We start from the raw sequence: 18,715 nt of genomic DNA, 5'->3' as shown, positions 1-18,715 counted from the left end.
CCTCTGCTCCCCTCATAGTGCGGGCGAGCGGTATCTCAGGGTACTTGAGGGGTCCGAGCGGCCTCCGTTGGACGCAAGCTGCAACGGCCGGTCTGGCCATCCGACTCAATCTACATCAACTACATGGACAGTCACCATAAGCAATAACTACACTTGGGAATTCAACAACAATATTTGGTGGACATTGCAAAATTTTTCTTCACCTTTAAGTATTAAAAGTTTATCTTCAGAAATTCAAATTCTACAAACATAAAGACTTTCATTCACCTGCAACAACAACATTTTGAAACTGAATTAAGAAATCTTGTAAATGCTTCTGCTATCTATCTTCGTATCAACATCATTACTTGGACTTTGTTTCAAACTGATTTCATGTGTCACCCCTGGAGGAACTTTTTGGGGGGGAGGTCTGTACCGGGCGGTACACCTCTACACCGTTTATTTAAAAGTTGCGCCAGTTGAAACTCCTCTTCTGGAGGAAGGTTGAACTTTATCTATTCTATTAATTCTCTACTTTCTCAGAAGATGTCACCACGTGGAAAATTTTGAGTTTTTGAACTGTGTCACTTTTGATGTGTTTTTGTTTAGCTTGAAGTAAGAAGTGTGAACTTTCTCTTCTAGAGGACACTACTGAAGATCAACAATAGTGCAACCTAGTGCGGAGTCAAAGAACTATTTTGTTGAAGAAATTTTTATTTCAAATGTTTGTTCTTTGCTAAATTTCTTTCTGTTATTGTTTAAGTTGGCTGTATACCCCTCTCTTTCCCCTTGTTTTGCATGTAGCCAATCCCGAATTTCTTAAATTAATTTCTATCCAATCAGATGTATCTTCCCCCAACTTGAATCGATTGCGGGGTCCTATCCAATAAAAACATTGTGGGCGGGTGTTTTCATTCCCCTAACGCCTAGAAACTTCCGCGAGAGTATATAAACTGCTGATTTTAGGGTCTCCGGACCACTTCTGTTCCATCTTTCAGTGTATTAAGTACATAGCAGGAGGCGGGAAGCGCCTCTTTCTTCTTCAGCCGTTCAACACCAGGTAATGGCCTATTAATAACTTCTTTTCTTGCTAGGTTGGCAGTTTAACACTCGCGGCGGGTTCGAAGCATTTCCATCATGTAACCTTTTCCTAAAATGTAATTACTCTTTTCATCTTTTTCTTGTAAAGCTACATATTGGGATAGAGAGTGCTACCCTCTCGAGCTCCCACTCACATTTGTTTTGAGGTGAACTTATTTTCTCAAACTATTCTTTGTTTATGTAATGTAAAGTGTTCTTCTCTAAGTCACCTCTGTAGTATGGGATTAGCCCTTGCGTTAGTGGCCCAGAGCCAGATTAGGTTTTAAAAACAAAGTGTATTAGGAGTGCAAGTTCGCCTCCTCTCAAATTGTTATTTTAGAGGTCATGTAATCAACCTTCTTTTCATGTAATAGACCTCAGTAGGTTGGGTATTTTACCCCTGTGAATACGTCCTTAGAGGACAGCTTGAAGGTAGAGTTTGGTGTGGCCTTGTGATAGGCTTACAATTTTGAGAGCGGATCGCTCTTTGAAATTTGTTTCTGTATGCCTCGTGCAGGCTTTATGTGTAATGTTTGGAGCCAGTGCTCCTGGGCATGAATGGGGCTTTCTGCCCCTTGGCTAAAATTTTTTTGGAGTAAGGCGGGGCTGATGGCCCAAGAGTTATGAAGTAAGGGCACTGAGCCCGAATCCAGTAATATTGTACCTACATTTTTGCTACTCTGTACCTGTTATGATTGTTATCTCTTGTTTTTGAAAAGAAAATATAACCTAGTTAAATTTTAAATTAATTTTACATTGCACGTTAAATTCGTAGCTTGAAACCCATTCACACCCGCACCTTCTTTCACCTCTACCTACCACGGATATCTCCGTAACAAATATAATTAATTTTTATCTGTTTACAGTGTTTCGAACATGCCACATTTAAGAGCAAGAATTGTAAATATCTTTGTAGATTTTAAATTTCATCCAAAGATGGCCTACAGTAATTGTAAAATATATACGTAACTGTTTAACGCAGTAACGAAGTATTGAATAGGTGTCATACCGTATTCATAAGTGTCATATTCCATAAGGAATAAAATCATTTTATGTCAAAGTCAATACGTAACAGAATTAAATTTGTAAGTTGCAATATTGGTTTTATGGCTCACTTTTAGAGTTTTTGGAATATTCGCTCAAACTTGCCATAAATGTCAATGAAGTGACAAGATAAATAAAACAAGAGTGTAGAGTGTGTGACAGCAAAACAAACTACTTACAGAACAATCATAACATTGTAATGCTTCTCTTACCATCGCAAAGAAGATGAGATGTTGTTTCACAGTAAGATCCGTAAAGAGCATGTTCTGCTGAGGACAAAGACCCAAACTCTCACGCACCTTGCTCATATTCCTACGTATATCGTACCCATCAATGTAAACTGTACCACTTGAAGGGCTGAACATACCTAGAAAAAGAAAAGAAAACAGCTTTAATTTACTTGAACTAACAAGAAGTGCCCTCATGCCTAGAAACATAACATGCACAACAAAAAGATTCAGACACACTAGGTCACAGAACTGAACAATGCGAGGTCCTATATTATTTTTAATATCATCTGAGTTAAGTTTAATATTAATATTAGCTGTGCAAAAAAAAAAGGTTCATAATAAAAAATTGGCAAAATTAATTCCCTATCTTTTATGTTTTAAAAGAGTTTTATTGAAATAGAGGAAGAAGAATATATTTGTAATAATTACATTTTCCACAAACTTCCAAACTATATGATCTGACACCACGGTTAGCCAGTTCGAGTCCCGTTAGAGGAAAAAAATGTTGCCATCAGAATGTTGGCAGGCAGGGCAGGAGAGGTGGGTGGTATACAATTTATAATCACCAGACTGCGTCCCAAAAAGCCTGGGTTCAATTCCTAAACTCTCCACAGTATTTTTAGGGAGTGAAAGCATATGACGCTGTCGAAGGTGGAAATGTTAGGTCTTGAGCATACCCCTTTGTGTTATTCGAGAGTAGATTATGTACCAACACCAGGTTTCACCCTCTCCCTACCTCATATACCACATAGATGCACAGGTCACCCACGGGTATCAAATAGAATGAATTGCACCAGGCGAGCAAAAGATGTCCTCCAACACTGCTGGCACTAAAAGCCATATGATAAATACCTAATAATAAAATCCACGAAATTCCAAGTACATTTCAGAAATATTCATTTTATCTAAAAAGTTTTCATAACACAAATTGTAGAAAACCTAATTTTCCAATCTCTGACATGCGCAAGACTTTTCCTGTGTGAGCTATAATAATGCAGGTATTCAATAATTTATATTTTTATTGCCAAATTCTTCAATGGCAAGCATAACTGATTTATAAATATTTTAATTGTACAGTGTTTGAAGTGTAAATATGTAAATTTAAAATTGTCTACATATATGCAAATATTCAGTAGAGTTTATGTAAGCATATATGTGAGGATGGAAGCACTTCCATGTATGTGGGGCTTGCCTTTTCTACATCCACCACCCCTAAATTTAAGGAAAACAAACAAACAAACAAACAAACAAACAAACAAAAATAATAATGGTTCATGTTTGTGGGTTACTGCTGTCACGTCCTAGTTCGTGAACCATGGGCAACGGCTGAGTGGCCTAGTAAGTGGTCCTGAGAGTCGGGATACCAGTTGCTATGGAATGGGAGTGGGCATCTCGGACATATTCTGAGTCGTGGCCCTCCTTGTGCTCAGGCGGCTAAGACTATACAATTCACCGGTGGTCCATAACCCGTTAGAGGAGAGATCCTCACTTGGACTATGTGCAAGTAGGGCAGCATCCTGCTTCATGAATTTACCGAGCTCAGAACACTTTAAGCAAGCCTCGGACCTATGGGAGTAATAGAGTCCCACTCCCATTTGACAGGCGAGGGACTCCTTGGAAACAACTTGGCGAACGAAATGGAATTCGATGGGGAGCTATCAATATTAATGGGGCTTATGGAAGAAAGAAGGTAGAACTGGCTGAGTCAGCAAAGAGGATGCATCTGGATGTGCTAGGAGTAAGTGATATTCGGGTAAGGGGAGATAATGAGGAAGAGATAGAAGATTATAAAGTGTACTTGACGGGTGTTAGAAAGGGAAGGGCAGAGTCTGGGGTAGGGCTCTTTATCAGGAATACCATTGCACGCAACATAGTTTCTGTTAGGCACGTAAATGAGCGAATGATGTGGGTAGATTTGTCAGTTGCAGGAATTAGGACTAGAATTGTGTCCGTGTATTCACCATGTGAGGGTGCAGATGAGGATGAAGTGGACAAGTTTTGTGAAGCATTGAGTGACATCGTGGTCAGGGTCAACAGCAAGGATAGAATAGTGCTAATGGGCGATTTCAATGCGAGAGTTGGGAATAGAACTGAAGGATACGAAAGGGTGATTGGTAAATGTAGGGAAGATATGGAAGCTAATGGGAATGGGAAGCGTTTCCTGGACTTCTGTGCTAGTATGGGTTTAGCTGTTACGAATACATTCTTCAAGCATAAGGCTATTCACCGCTACACATGGGAGGCTAGGGGTACCAGATCCATAATAGACTATATCTTAACAGACTTTGAATTCAGGAAATCTGTTAGGAATGTACGAGTTTTTCGCGGATTTTTCGATGATACAGACCACTATCTGATCTGTAGTGAACTAAGTATCTCTAGGCCTAGGGTAGAGAAAGTGAAATCTGTCTGCAAACGAATAAGGGTAGAAAATCTCCAGGACGAGGAAATTAGACAGACGTACATGGATACGATTAGTGAGAAGTTTCGAACAGTAGTCAGTAAGCAGGTTCAGGATATAGAAAGTGAATGGGTGGCATACAGGGATGCTGTAATAGAAACAGCAAGGGAATGCCTAGGAACAACTGTGTGTCAAGATGGGAAAAGGCGAACATCTTGGTGGAATGATGAAGTGAGAGCAGCTTGTAAACGTAAAAAGAAGGCTTACCAGAAATGGCTCCAAACAAGGGCTGAGCCAGACAGGGGTACGCAGATGAAAGAAACAGAGCGAAACAAATAGTTGTTGAATCCAAAAAGCAGTCATGGGAAGATTTTGGTAATAACCTGGAAAGGCTAGGTCAAGCAGCAGGAAAACCTTTCTGGACAGTAATAAAGAATCTTAGGAAGGGAGGGAAAAAGGAAATGAACAGTGTTTTGAGTAATTCAGGTGAACTCATAATAAATCCCAGGGAATCACTGGAGAGGTGGAGGGAATATTTTGAACATCTTCTCAATGTAAAAGGAAATCATCATGGTGGTGTTGCAAACAGCCAAGCTCATGGGGAGGAGGAAAATGATGTTGGTGAAATTATGCTTGAGGAAGTGGAAAGGATAGTAAATAAACTCCATTGTCATAAGGCAGCAGGAATAGATGAAATTAGACCTGAAATGGTAAAGTATAGTGGGAAGGCAGGGATGAAATGGCTTCATAGAGTAGTAAAATTAGCGTGGAGTGTTGGTAAGGTACCTTCAGATTGGACAAAAGCAGTAATTGCACCTATCTATAAGCAAGGGAACAGGAAGGATTGCAACAACTATCGAGGTATCTCATTGATTAGTATACCAGGCAAAGTATTCACTGGCATCTTGGAAGGGAGGGTGTGATCTGTCGTTGAGAGGAAGTTGGATGAAAACCAGTGTGGTTTCAGACCACAGAGAGGCTGTCAGGATCAGATTTTCAGTATGCGCCAGGTAATTGAAAAATGCTACGAGAGGAATAGGCAATTGTGTTTGTATTTCGTAGATCTAGAGAAAGCATATGACATGGTACCGAGGGAAAAGATGTTCACCATACTGGGGGACTATGGAATTAAAGGTAGATTATTAAAATCAATCAAAGGCATTTATGTTGACAATTGGGCTTCAGTGAGAATTGATGGTAGAATGAGTTCTTGGTTCAGGGTACTTACAGGGGTTAGACAAGGCTGCAATCTTTCACCTTTGCTGTTCGTAGTTTACATGGATCATCTGCTGAAAGGTATAAAATGTCAGGGAGGGATTCAGTTAGGTGGAAATGTAGTAAGCAGTTTGGCCTATGCTGACGACTTGGTCTTAATGGCAGACTGTGCCGAAAGCCTGCAGTATAATATCTTGGAACTTGAAAATAGGTGCAATGAGTATGGTATGAAAATTAGCCTCTCGAAGACTAAATTGATGTCAGTAGGTAAGAAATTCAACAGAATTGAATGTCAGATTGGTGATACAAAGCTAGAACAGGTCGATAATTTCAAGTATTTAGGTTGTATGTTCTCCCAGGATGGTAATATAGTAAGTGAGATCGAATCAAGGTGTAGTAAAGCTAATGCAGTGAGCTCGCAGTTGCGATCAGCAGTATTCTGTAAGAAGGAAGTTAGCTCCCAGACGAAACTATCTTTACATCGGTCTGTTTTCAGACCAACTTTGCTTTACAGGAGTGAAAGCTGGGTGGACTCAGGATATCTTATTCATAAGTTAGAAGTAACAGACATGAAAGTAGCAAGAATGATTGCTGGTACCAATAGGTGGGAACAATGGCAGGATGGTACTCGGAATGAGGAGATAAAGGCTAATTTAGGAATGAACTCGATGGATGAAGCTGTACGCATAAACCGGCTTCGGTGGTGGGGTCGTGAGGCGAATGCAGGAGGATAGGTTACCTAGGAGAATAATGGACTCTGTTATGGAGGGTAAGAGAAGTAGAGGGAGACCAAGACGATGATGGTTAGACTCGGTTTCTAACGATTCAAGGATAAGAGGTATAGAACTAAATGAGGCCACAACACTAGTTGCAAATCGAGGATTGTGGCGACGTTTAGTAAATTCTCAGAGGCTTGCAGACTGAACGCTGAAAGGCATAACAGTCTATAATGATAATGTATGTATAATAATAATAATAATAATAATAATAATAATAATAATAATAATAATAATAATAACAACAACAATAACAATGGCTGCAATGAGTTATGATCGTATGTAGTTTGGGTGCGCCTTCTTTACATCTATAAGAAAGAACAATACTTCATTTATGGTTTCCTGGCAGAGTTCATGACAATATAATGTGTACTGTAGGTGTGTTAATGTTATCTTGAAAGTATATGATCGTTCAATAGTGATTTTACACACAAATATTGCATCACTTTTGTGTCATAAGTGGAAGGCATTTTATTTTAGCCTAAACTTGATCCACAGATAACACCGATATTTGAGACCTGCATAGAATCTCTGTGATGTGGAAAGTTGTTGTAGAATATTTTATTTGTAAATCTTTTTAAATAATACTTACTGTATGATGTGGAGTGTTGAGGTAGAATATTTTATATTATTCCATTTAGCTACCTAACCTGTATGTGTAAAATATTTTTGTAGTATGTTTTATTTTTATTCACTTTATCCACTTTGTAACTACTAGAGTGTAAATGATTGATCTGTAATAGCTGGAACAGTCCAGAAAGGTTGTGATGCAGACTTTCAGAACAGGGTGTGTTGGCCTTTGTCAGCTGTGGATTCTAGAAGTATGTCCTTACTAAATCTGGAAAATGGAAGGTTCGCGATTTGTATATGTTCGAGAAGATTGTATAAACATCGCGACCGGATAAACAGCTGTGATTGGTGAATTTAGGTGGCGATAGGCAAACTCCTGCCTTCTGATTGGCCACTCCGTAATCGCTCCAAGGCCAGACTTCCCTTTTTAAAGTGAGCAAGGCAGGATTTCGCGGTCTGTCGTTCTCTCGTCTGTCTGAAGTTTTGACGTCGTCGGCGATTCCTCGCTCCCGGCACGGGCCACCTCAGGTAAGCACTCTTGATTTCAGTTCCACCTTAAATTATATTTAATGTTCGCTTGCATTTTCATATAGGAGTTTGCCCTAAAAATCCCCCCGACCCGCCACTCAATTACTTCAGATGCCTTAGCTTTTCAGCTGGGCTTGCGTGTTTGCATTCGAGGCATTCCCCTTTTCGTGTTTGCTAAACTTGTGATTTGTAGTTTAATTTATTTCCCTCGGGGATTGCCTCTAGTAACTCTGCGTCACTTGATGCACGCTAGATTTTCTGCTGCCCCGTATCAGAAGTGTTTTAGGTGCGGAAGTAAGTTGAACTGGCCTCTGCTCCAAGTTTAAATATTTCTGATTTCCCCCAAATTCATTTTTGTTTCTCAGATGTCTTAGAAAGCATGTTAACGCCCATTTATAGGTTGTATTTGTATCTTGTGTTTCCTCTTACTTTCAAGATTGTATTGTAGGGCTTGGATTATGCTAAGATATACAGTATTTAGTTAACCTCTTGGCACAATAGCAAATATGTTGTCAAACAACATCTAACTTGTATTTGTAAAGTGTGTATCTGGATTTTGTGGATAGATGCATTTGGTTCGAAACTCACCTTGTAAATGTTCATTTGAGAATAATATTGTGAAAACAAGACATCACCATTGATTTTTCTGTAAACCAGCAACTTTCGCATTCCTATGGGCCTTGGTAGGATCCCAGTCCCCATTCCACGGTCCTTGTTCATAGTCGTCAAGTTGTTTAACCTGATATCTGTTGATGTGTATTTGGCGCTGTTCATCAGATATTTAATGCGTGTCTACAGTTTAAGGTCCTGTGTAATCTGATTTATTTTCCCCCTTTTACCTGTGTATCGTGTAACCACTGAAGTACCGGTTACAATATTTAAACCTAAGAATTTAATTTTTGTCCGTATTGAACTGAGAATGGAAGTAGGAAAAACTTAAAGGGTCCACCTTTTCAATTGTATTGAAAAGGTGGACCCTTTAAGTTTTCCTACTTCCATTCGGTTACAATATTGATCGATTTATCGAGACTGTCATGGAAACCATGAAAAAGACAGGCACAATGTAAGTTCTTCATGGCGATGCCTATACCCAATATTGTGGGGTAATATAGTCAACGGTCTCGAAGGCGGAAGAGGAGTTCAATTTCCCAATGGCGGAGAGAATGGAAGACCTGAACGAAGCAAACCTTTCCAAGTCTGTACTCAGAGCAAGCGACAAGGAGTCAGCGTCTGTTCACCTAGTTGGTGCGGCGGCAAACAAAGCTCTGGGACTAACCACTCCAGTTCAAACCACCCAGCATGAGCTGGACCCACAAGTGTCAACAAGCATAGACATGGATCGTGAGGAGAGGAATAACTTCGATACTCCAGGTGGTAAACCAATCCACCCACCGGTACTCAAAATAGCATTGCAACCAGACTATTGAATTCTGGGGAGTCTGAGACCTCTGGCAAACTTCCCACTAAAACAAAGATGTACATAGGGACATTGAATATCAACACAGCAGGGAAATTACTAGAGTTGGAAAAGATGCTAGACAAATAGAAGAATCAGATACTAGGAATCCAACATAACGCATGACAGATGACAATATGATAGACTTTGGCAACTACAGGTTATTCAAGAGCAAAACAGAAAGGAAAGTAGGTAAAGGAACACTGCTCCTGGGAATGGTCTTGCTGTCAACAAGAACATACTCAACTCAGTAACGGAAGTCAAACCAATTAACAACAGACTGATGATGATAAGGCTCAAATGTGCTAACGAGTACTATACAACAGTCAACATACACGCACCAGTAAGTGAAGATAACAAGAGAGACAAAGGAGTCAAATTTTACTGGGACCAACTTGAGAAAACAGTGAGAAAAATCTCTACGGGAGATGTTAAAATTCTACTGGGCAACGTCAATGCACAATTAGGCAGAGAAAGAAGATTCAGAGGAACAATAAGACATTACCCCGGACGTAAGTTCATTAACAAGAATGGTCAGAGACTGGTGGAGTTGTGTTGTCAGCACAATATGATGATGATGATGCTTGTTTAGAAGGGCCTAATATCTAGGTCAATGGCCCCAAATATGAAGATAATGTTGATGCACTTCAAGAAGGAAATCAGGAAAAACTAAGACCTGGCGTTCACCCAGTAACGTCCTTAGGAGAATACCAGACTGATCATGTAGCAATAACACACAAAAACCACAGAGAAATTATGAATGTTCAAGTGAGAAAGGGGCAAACATAAGACTCTGATTACTACCTCACGAGAATCAAAATCAAAGTGACACCGAAGAGAATAAAAAAGAAGACTCCACAGATACCAAAGTTCGATATGACAAAACTACAATCATCAGGAATGAAAGAGGAATGGCGAGAGGAGATAGCAACGATCTGGGCAGAATTCAAAGAGAAGATAATTAAGAAAGCTAAAGAGAAAATTCCTCTAACCAAAACAAAGAGATACCCATGGTGGAATGACATGTGAAGAAGCAACTGAAAATAGAAAAGCAGCATACAATTGGAACAGCAACAAAACGGAAACCAAATTATCAATATACTTAAGAGACAAAGAAGCAAATGACAAGAGACATCAGAAAGGTCAAAAGAGAATATCTAAAGGATCACTTGAGAGGGGCAGAAGAGAACTTCTGCAACCACAATAAGAGAGAGTTCTACAAGACGTTCAAATGTAGAATCACAGGATATCAACCATGCTTCAGAAAAGAGAATGGAAAACTGGCATTGAACAACAAAGAAAACTGCAAAACACTAGCAAAACATTTCAAAGAACTTCTGAATCGTCCCGAACCCACAGAGAGATTCCCAAGGATACAACAGATCAACAGAATACGGGAATATCACGAGGGTTCACACATTCAAGTACCTCGGAGAGATGATAGAGGCCAATGGGATGGAGAAATCAGCTTACAAGTAGAGAAGACGAAAGAGGACCAGAGCATTCTGGAAGACTGGAAACACCAAAGTGAGACATTATAACACGGTCATCAAACCTGAAACCTTGTATGCATCTGAAACATAATCGAAAAGGTGAACATCTGAAACATAATCGAAAAGGTGAACCAGAAAACATCAAGAAACTAGAGAGAAGAATTGTCAGAAAAATTCTAGGACCCAAAAAGACACAAGGATACCGGGTGCGAGGTAGACAAGAGACTGAGCATATATCCAACATATAGTACATGACATGATGAAACGTCGACTGAAATTCTATGCTCGCGTCAAGAGAATGCCGGACAGCCGACTGACTAAACAGATCTTGGAATACACCGAAAGCATAAAGAACATGAAGTGGATCGCCAAAGTTAGAGAAGACTTGAAGGATGCTGGCATCACAGACTCTGTCATACACGACAGACGGATGTTCAGACAAAAAGGACATAAGTGGAAAGTGGGCTGGGAGGTCAAGAAATTGAGATTGGAACAACTTGGTCTGAAGAAAGAAAGAAAGCACACAGTGAGAAGATGAAAGACATCTCGCATCAAGTAGACACTTTACATCGTCCATTAGTAGCCTATATGAATAAATGAAATAATAATAATAATAATAATAATAATACACTGACTGACAGAGCAAATGTAACACCAAGGAGGAGTGGTCAGAACTTTATGCCAATTGCAGGGTAGACTGACGTCACTGAGGTATGCTCATGATGTGAAATGCACCGCTGTGCTGCGCACGTAGCGAACGATAAATGGGACACGGCGTTGGCGAATGGCCCACTTCGTACCGTGATTTCTCAGCCGACAGTCATTGTAGAACGTGTTGTCGTGTGCCACAGGACACGTGTATAGCTAAGAATGCCAGGCCGCCGTCAACGGAGGCATTTCCAGCAGACAGACTTTACGAGGGGTATGGTGATCGGGCTGAGAAGGGCAGGTTGGTCGCTTCGTCAAATCGCAGCCGATACCCATAGGGATGTGTCCACGGTGCAGCGCCTGTGGCGAAGATGGTTGGCGCAGGGACATGTGGCACGTGCGAGGGGTCCAGGCGCAGCCCGAGTGACGTCAGCACGCGAGGATCGGCGCATCCACCGCCAAGCGGTGGCAGCCCCGCACGCCACGTCAACCGCCATTCTTCAGCATGTGCAAGACACCCTGGCTGTTCCAATATCGACCAGAACAATTTCCCGTCGATTGGTTGAAGGAGGCCTGCACTCCCGGCGTCCGCTCACAAGACTACCATTGACTCCACAGCATAGACGTGCACGCCTGGCATGGTGCCGGGCTAGAGCGACTTGGATGAGGGAATGGCGGAACGTCGTGATCTCCGATGAGTCACGCTTCTGTTCTGTCAGTGATAGTCACCGCAGACGAGTGTGAAGTCGGCGTGGAGAAAGGTCAAATCCGGCAGTAACTGTGGAGCGCCCTACCGCTAGACAACGCGGCATCATGGTTTGGGGCGCTATTGCGCATGATTCCACGTCACCTCTAGTGCGTATTCAAGGCACGTTAAATGCCCACCGCTACGTGCAGCATGTGCTGCGGCCGGTGGCACTCCCGTACCTTCAGGGGCTGCCCAATGCTCTGTTTCAGCAGGATAACGCCCGCCCACACACTGCTCGCATCTCCCAACAGGCTCTACGAGGTGTACAGATGCTTCCGTGGCCAGCGTACTCTCCGGATCTCTCACCAATCGAACACGTGTGGGATCTCATTGGACGCCGTTTGCAAACTCTGCCCCAGCCTCGTACGGACGACCAACTGTGGCAAATGGTTGACAGAGAATGGAGAACCATCCCTCAGGACACCATCCACACTCTTATTGACTCTGTACCTCGACGTGTTTCTGTGTGCATCGCCGCTCGCGGTGGTCCTACATCCTACTGAGTCGATGCCGTGCGCATTGTGTAACCTGCATATCGGTTTGAAATAAACATCAATTATTCATCCGTGCCGTCTCTGTTTTTTCCCCAACTTTCATCCCTTTCGAACCACTCCTCCTTGGTGTTGCATTGTCACTGTCAGTCAATGTAATAATAATAATAATAATAATAATAATAATAATAATAATAATAATCATCATCATCATCATCATCGTGGTAACAAACTAAGTAGGGATCGCAATAGTGGTTGTGATTGTACTTATAAGCCCCTATTGATCAGGAAGATTATGAAGAGGAATATACTGAGAAGGATAACATTAAGTAACCATCACTAATACAATGAAGGGAAAAGGAATTGTAAGGGTCAGGGGTAGAAAACCTAGGCTTCGAATGCCCTAATATCGATGATGATTATTGTTGTTTAAAGGGATGTAATATCTAGGTCATCGGCCCCTAATGGTACGAAATGAGACTTAATGTACTGACAATTTCAAATTCCAAAATTCATCCACTGAATAGAATTCTGAACTTGATGATGCAGAAAGAATGGATGAATATGTATATGACCTCACAATACTGAAAGTTAAAAGTAATTCCAAAATCAACCCACTGACTAGAATTCAAAAAGACTGCAATGAACAATGATTATGAACTTAAAACAATCAGTGAATCCAACCCGCAATGCCCCACCTTCCCAGAAAGTAACTCAAAACAATGACTGACCAAGGGGCTGCTTCCAAAGCACAATCCTGAATAAATGATGCTTGTTGTCGAAAGGGGTCCAAAATCAAGGTCTATGGCCCCTGATAATGGTACTTATTGCTAGTAAAGTAGAGCCATGATATTTCTCATGTAGAGGTACTAATTACAAGTAACATAGACTCGCAGTATTCCTCGCATTGTGGTACTACTCCCAGGTAATGTACTATGCACAGGTAACCTAGATCTATGGTGTTTCTCATATAATGGTACCACTCACAGACAATGCAAACCCATAGTATTCCTCACACAGTGGTACTAATCACAGGGACTGGTACTATCCTGTGGTGCTCCTCACATATTGGGTACTAATCACAGGCAACTCAGACCAACGGTGTTGCTCATACAGTGGCAGTAATCACAGACAACGCCCAAACCCATAATGTCCATAACCAGATACTGAAACACCGCAGCGAGTATAGCCTCTTTTTATCTCCTTGGGAATAACCTAATATAACTAAGCCAGAAGAAAACAAACCAACAATAAGAAAATAATAACAATAAGAAAAACAATAACTGATGTATCAATAACATTCCAGGTGGCATTACTGCTGCAATTACAAAAACTAAATCAAAAATGGGTACACAACTGCTGACATATGAAAGACGATATGATTGGCTCAGAGGCTTAGCTGCTGGCTTTCCATCCAGATGACTGAGGTTCAAAACCCGGGTGGTGCTGGATTTTTTTTTCACCTAAAAATTCACGTCAGGAAGGGTATTTGGCCTTAAAACCCCAGCCGAAACCAAAATGAGCCTGGGTGGCTCCAGCAATCCTAAAAATATATGTGATAAGTTGAAGAAAGAAATTAAAAATCTTAACTAAACTTAGTTTCTGGATATATTTCCAATGATATTTAAAACAAATCTGGAGGTTTATACGTACCAGTAAGAATCAACATTGTAGTACTTTTCCCTGCGCCATTGTGACCCAGCAGTGCAGTAATCTGATTCTGATATATATCCAAAGTAATACCATCTACAGCAATTTTTGTGCCACTGCCAAACAAGGAACTGAACTCTTTACGGAGATTTTTAATTCTTATCCCAGGTTCCAACATTGTGCAGTGTTCATAATTCTTCATATTTGAAGTATCATGATTCTCTAGATCCTCTTCTACACTGACTTTCACACTCTTCCAGGATGATAACTGTAAGCAATAAAATTATTCAGTCAGTTTAGTCAGTTTATTTCTTTTTTCTTTCTTGTATTTAGGGGTGCAAGCCAGAGGAAAGAACAGGTCTCTAAGTCAAACGAGACAACTTGATTTCAATAGTAGCAATAAGTGGAACACCATTAGGTTTTTTGTTTTTTTTACTACTTGCTTTATATCGCACCAACACAGATATGTCTTATGGCGACGATGGGATAGGAAAGCCCTAGGAAGTGGAAGGAGGCGGCCATGACCTTAATTATGGTATAGCCCCAGCATTTGCCTGGTGTGAAAATGGGAAACCACAGAAAACCAGTGGGGCTCGAATCCACTATCTCCCGATTACTGGATACTGGCCGCAATTAAGCGACTGCAGCTATCGAGCTCAGTACACCAATATATAAGAATGTGTAATTCGCTGCTTGATAGTAGACATATCTTACCCATTCTATTTAGTGGACACCACCTGAAATAGGCCAAACATTCATCATCTGCTCAGAGTTGGCACATTGTTACAGATGCTTGTTTAAACAGGCTTAACATTTATGTCATTGGCCCGATTGTTTCAGAATTATAATGCAAGACCTCACAGCTTGGGCAACAACAACAAAAATTACCTGTGGAATATATTCCAGGTACAGCACCAAGCAATTACAGTGTGTTTATACTCTTAGGTAGGCAAGAAAGACTGAAGTACCCCGCTCTCACCTGTCTGACAATTTCTCATTTTCAATTCAAAAGTTATTCATATGCGTTTTTTCTTTTCCTGTGTGATTTACAATGGTTGTTATGGAACCCAAAATAGACACTGAGAACTTAATAACTAATGTCGGACGTACCAGTGGTCTCGTGCCTGGGAAATCATTATTTCATTTAGACTCTTTGAGAAAATATCCTTAAAATTGTACCCTTTAATTCTCTAACAAAATGTGAAAGACACAGCAGGCTTGAACAATTTTTGTATTTTCTTAAGTGTAGAAGGTAAACGAAGACTATAAGGGTCCATATTTACTACCAGACTGAGAGGAGTGTTGAAAAGGATCCGCTGGAAAGTGCGAGGAGTTTTGCACGACTCGACCTGCTGTGTCTGTGCGCAAAAGTCAGCGGAAGCAGGTGCACCCACGCATATACACGAGCGTGTTTTACACCCATGACATCTGAAAGAGACCTGAGTGACTTGTGTAACAACGTACATAAATTAGGTCTACTGTACTTACACATATGGGTTTACAGGAAATTCAGTTATGGAAAAGAAAGCTAGACAGTTTATAGATGGTGAAAAATTAAAGTTTATTGAGAAAGTGGATGCTAAACCACACTTGAAACGTTTGAAAATCGCCCAGATGTTTGACTTTCCTATGACAACTTTAAGCATAATAGTAAGCAACGTGTATAGTTCGTGTTTCTAAGAACACTTTTCTTTGATGTTTTACTATGTTTGTGTTCTTACAATGTATTATTTCTGTATTTATTTCATTAACTATAATTGTAAACACTATCTTCTTTGTTTTCATCGTAATTATTTTTATGTTCAAATCTAACCTTAAATTTAATAGTGAAATTGTTTTTCATTTTTTAGTACGTTCCCTCTTTATGACATTTTTCGATCCCCACAAAAACATCCTAACCAATTTTAGCTGCATTTAAGCATATAAATGCCAACCAGTATTGCCAGTATTTGAGTATAGGAGGAAAGTGTCTAACCAAACTTGCTACGTCAGTGAATTCTTTAATGACAGTCATACAACATAATACTTCTACAAAATTACTACAGCCTGAAGAAACCCTGCCGACAATGGTAGGTGGGAACTAGCACGAATAGGAAAAAGAAAGCAAGCTTGTAGTTTTTATATGACAGGTGAATTGTGATCTTAGTCACAAGACTTCCAGTTTTATCTACCTATTTATTATTGGAAATAAGCACAAATGTGCAAAGTATAAATGTGATTTAAATATTATTTCTATTAACATTTGATTGTGCATATTAATGTATCATTTTCGTTCACTTTGTACTCAGTTCAATGTGATAACGTTCACATTATTTCCCATGTAGCTGACATATGCAAGGATTCATGGGACTGCATCTGCAAAGATGATGGTGAAAGCAGTGCCCGAACAGTCTCATCTCGAAGTCTGCTGATGACCAGGTTCTGCCGATCATGGCTCCTGTGTTCTAAAACTCTGGCCAGATTTCCAGGCGGCGGTCCCTTGAACTTTGTAATTTTTGTTCTGCTGCTGTGGTAGATGGGGAGCATGAAGGTTGTTTTCAAATTCTCCAGCAACCAAGTCTCTCTAGCTTGTAAATATGTTAAAACAAGATCCTGTTAATCTGGATACACTCAGGGCTTTCTTTAGGAAACATGTTTTAACTTTTTCTAAGGGTCCCTTGAACTTTGTAATTTTTGTTCTGCTGCTGTGGTAGATGGGGAGCATGAAGGTTGTTTTCAAATTCTCCAGCAACCAAGTCTCTCTAGCTTGTAAATATGTTAAAACGAGATCCTGTTAATCTGGATACACTCAGGGCTTTCTTTAGGAAACATGTTTTAACTTTTTCTAAGGTACCTAGGTTTCTACTGTTGAGATCAGGCCAGATAACTTCAATTTGACAGGTTAGGATAGAAATGACCTCGGCCTCAATTTTATTGCTGTTTCCAAGCTGAGTGCTTTCATGTGCTTGATGCTACCGGGGTGAAAACCGGTCTAGAAGACAGCAAGGCGCGACCTTCACACCAGCTGTTACCAAGCAGTGGGATTGAAAGCAAGTCAAGATGTCAGTGTGGTCTAAAGGTGAATATCGCACAATTATCCGCTCCAATTTTGCTCATGGATTAACTGTTGACCAGTGTCTGGAGGAAATAACTCCTCTGCTGGGGAAAGACTGTCCACATCGGACAACAATTTTCCGCTGGTACAAAGAGTTCCAGAGGGGAAATTTTGGGGTAGAAGACGATCCTCGTTCGGGCAACCGTCTGAATCAGTGACTGAGGAAAATACTGAAGCTGTGAGGAAAATATTGCAGCAAGAGAGGCGGTTGATATATCAGCAGGCAGAAGACCCCCTCCACATCCCTGCACCAGCTATTCATTCAATTCTACACAACCATCTCCATGTTAGGAAGGTTTGTTCCCTTTGAGTGCCCCATTCACTTTCAGAGAAACAAAAGGCACATCGAGTGAAATGGTGCTGAAAAATGCTAAAACAGTTTGAAAATGGGACTTTGCATAACGTCGATAGCATCGTTACAGGTGACGAAACTTGGCTTTATTATTACGATGTCCCAACAAAATCTCAGAACAAGGTGTGGCTGTTTGAAGGTGAGGGTACTCCTGTTACTGTGCGAAAGTCAAAGTCAGTGAAGAAAAGGATGATTGCAGTATTCTTCACTAAACGGCACATCCTGATACGGGTTGTGCTAGAAACACAAAGGACAGTTACTGCGAAGTGGTACAGTGAGACTTGTCTGCCTCAGGTCATCCAGGCTCTCGAGCAGCTCAGTGCAATGTCATGGCTCAACACCTGGCTCTTGCATCACGACAATGCTCCAGCACATCGTGCTAATGTAACAATGGATTTTCTTGCCAGATCAGGGTTGACTGTGCTTGATCACCCTCCATACAGTCCTGATCTTGCCCCAAGTGACTTCGCACTCCTCCCAGAAGTGAAGATGAAGCTGAAAGGGCGGCGTTTTGCATCCGACAAGGAGCTTCTGGCAACATGAGATCAAGAGTGTGAAAATGTAACCGAAGAAAAGTGACAGAGTTGGTTCAGTGACTGGTTTTGACGTATGGAGAAGTGTACTGAGTGTGGTGGAAATTATTTTGTATAAGTCTAAAGCGTTCACTCACACTGCAAAACTTTCCTAGTGCCCTTTGTATATAGTATTTAAGAATGGCTACAATAAAAAATTTGTAAACAGGATTATAAATAAAATATAAAATAAACCTGTGACTACTTTAGTAAAAGAACAAAAAGAAGAAGAGAATAAGAAATTTGCTGTATTCATATATAATAACAGTAAAGTATATAGGATTACGAATTTATCCACGAGACGTAATTTAAGAATTGCTTTTAGGACTAACAACACTAACTCAAAATTATTTTATAACACACACATCGTTAATAATAATTAATTTCA

The 18,715-nt window shown here is 40.6% G+C and overlaps 1 protein-coding gene across 1 annotated transcript in view; it reads right to left on the bottom strand.

Moving 5' to 3' along the window:
• The window catches only part of LOC136872268 (phospholipid-transporting ATPase ABCA3), a 341,741-nt gene that overhangs the window by 223,656 nt on the left and 99,370 nt on the right, over positions 1-18,715 (bottom strand). The window contains exons 9-10 of the mRNA XM_067146089.2: positions 14,313-14,577; positions 2,316-2,470 (exon numbers count right to left, since the gene is read on the bottom strand). Coding sequence (XP_067002190.2) covers positions 2,316-2,470; positions 14,313-14,577 — 420 coding nt within the window. The remainder of the gene's footprint in view (positions 1-2,315; positions 2,471-14,312; positions 14,578-18,715) is intronic.

Source organism: Anabrus simplex, chromosome 4, assembly GCF_040414725.1.
Source record: "Anabrus simplex isolate iqAnaSimp1 chromosome 4, ASM4041472v1, whole genome shotgun sequence".
In the NCBI taxonomy this organism is placed as follows: Eukaryota; Metazoa; Arthropoda; class Insecta; order Orthoptera; family Tettigoniidae; genus Anabrus; species Anabrus simplex.
This window is presented reverse-complemented; position numbering and strand designations above follow the sequence as displayed.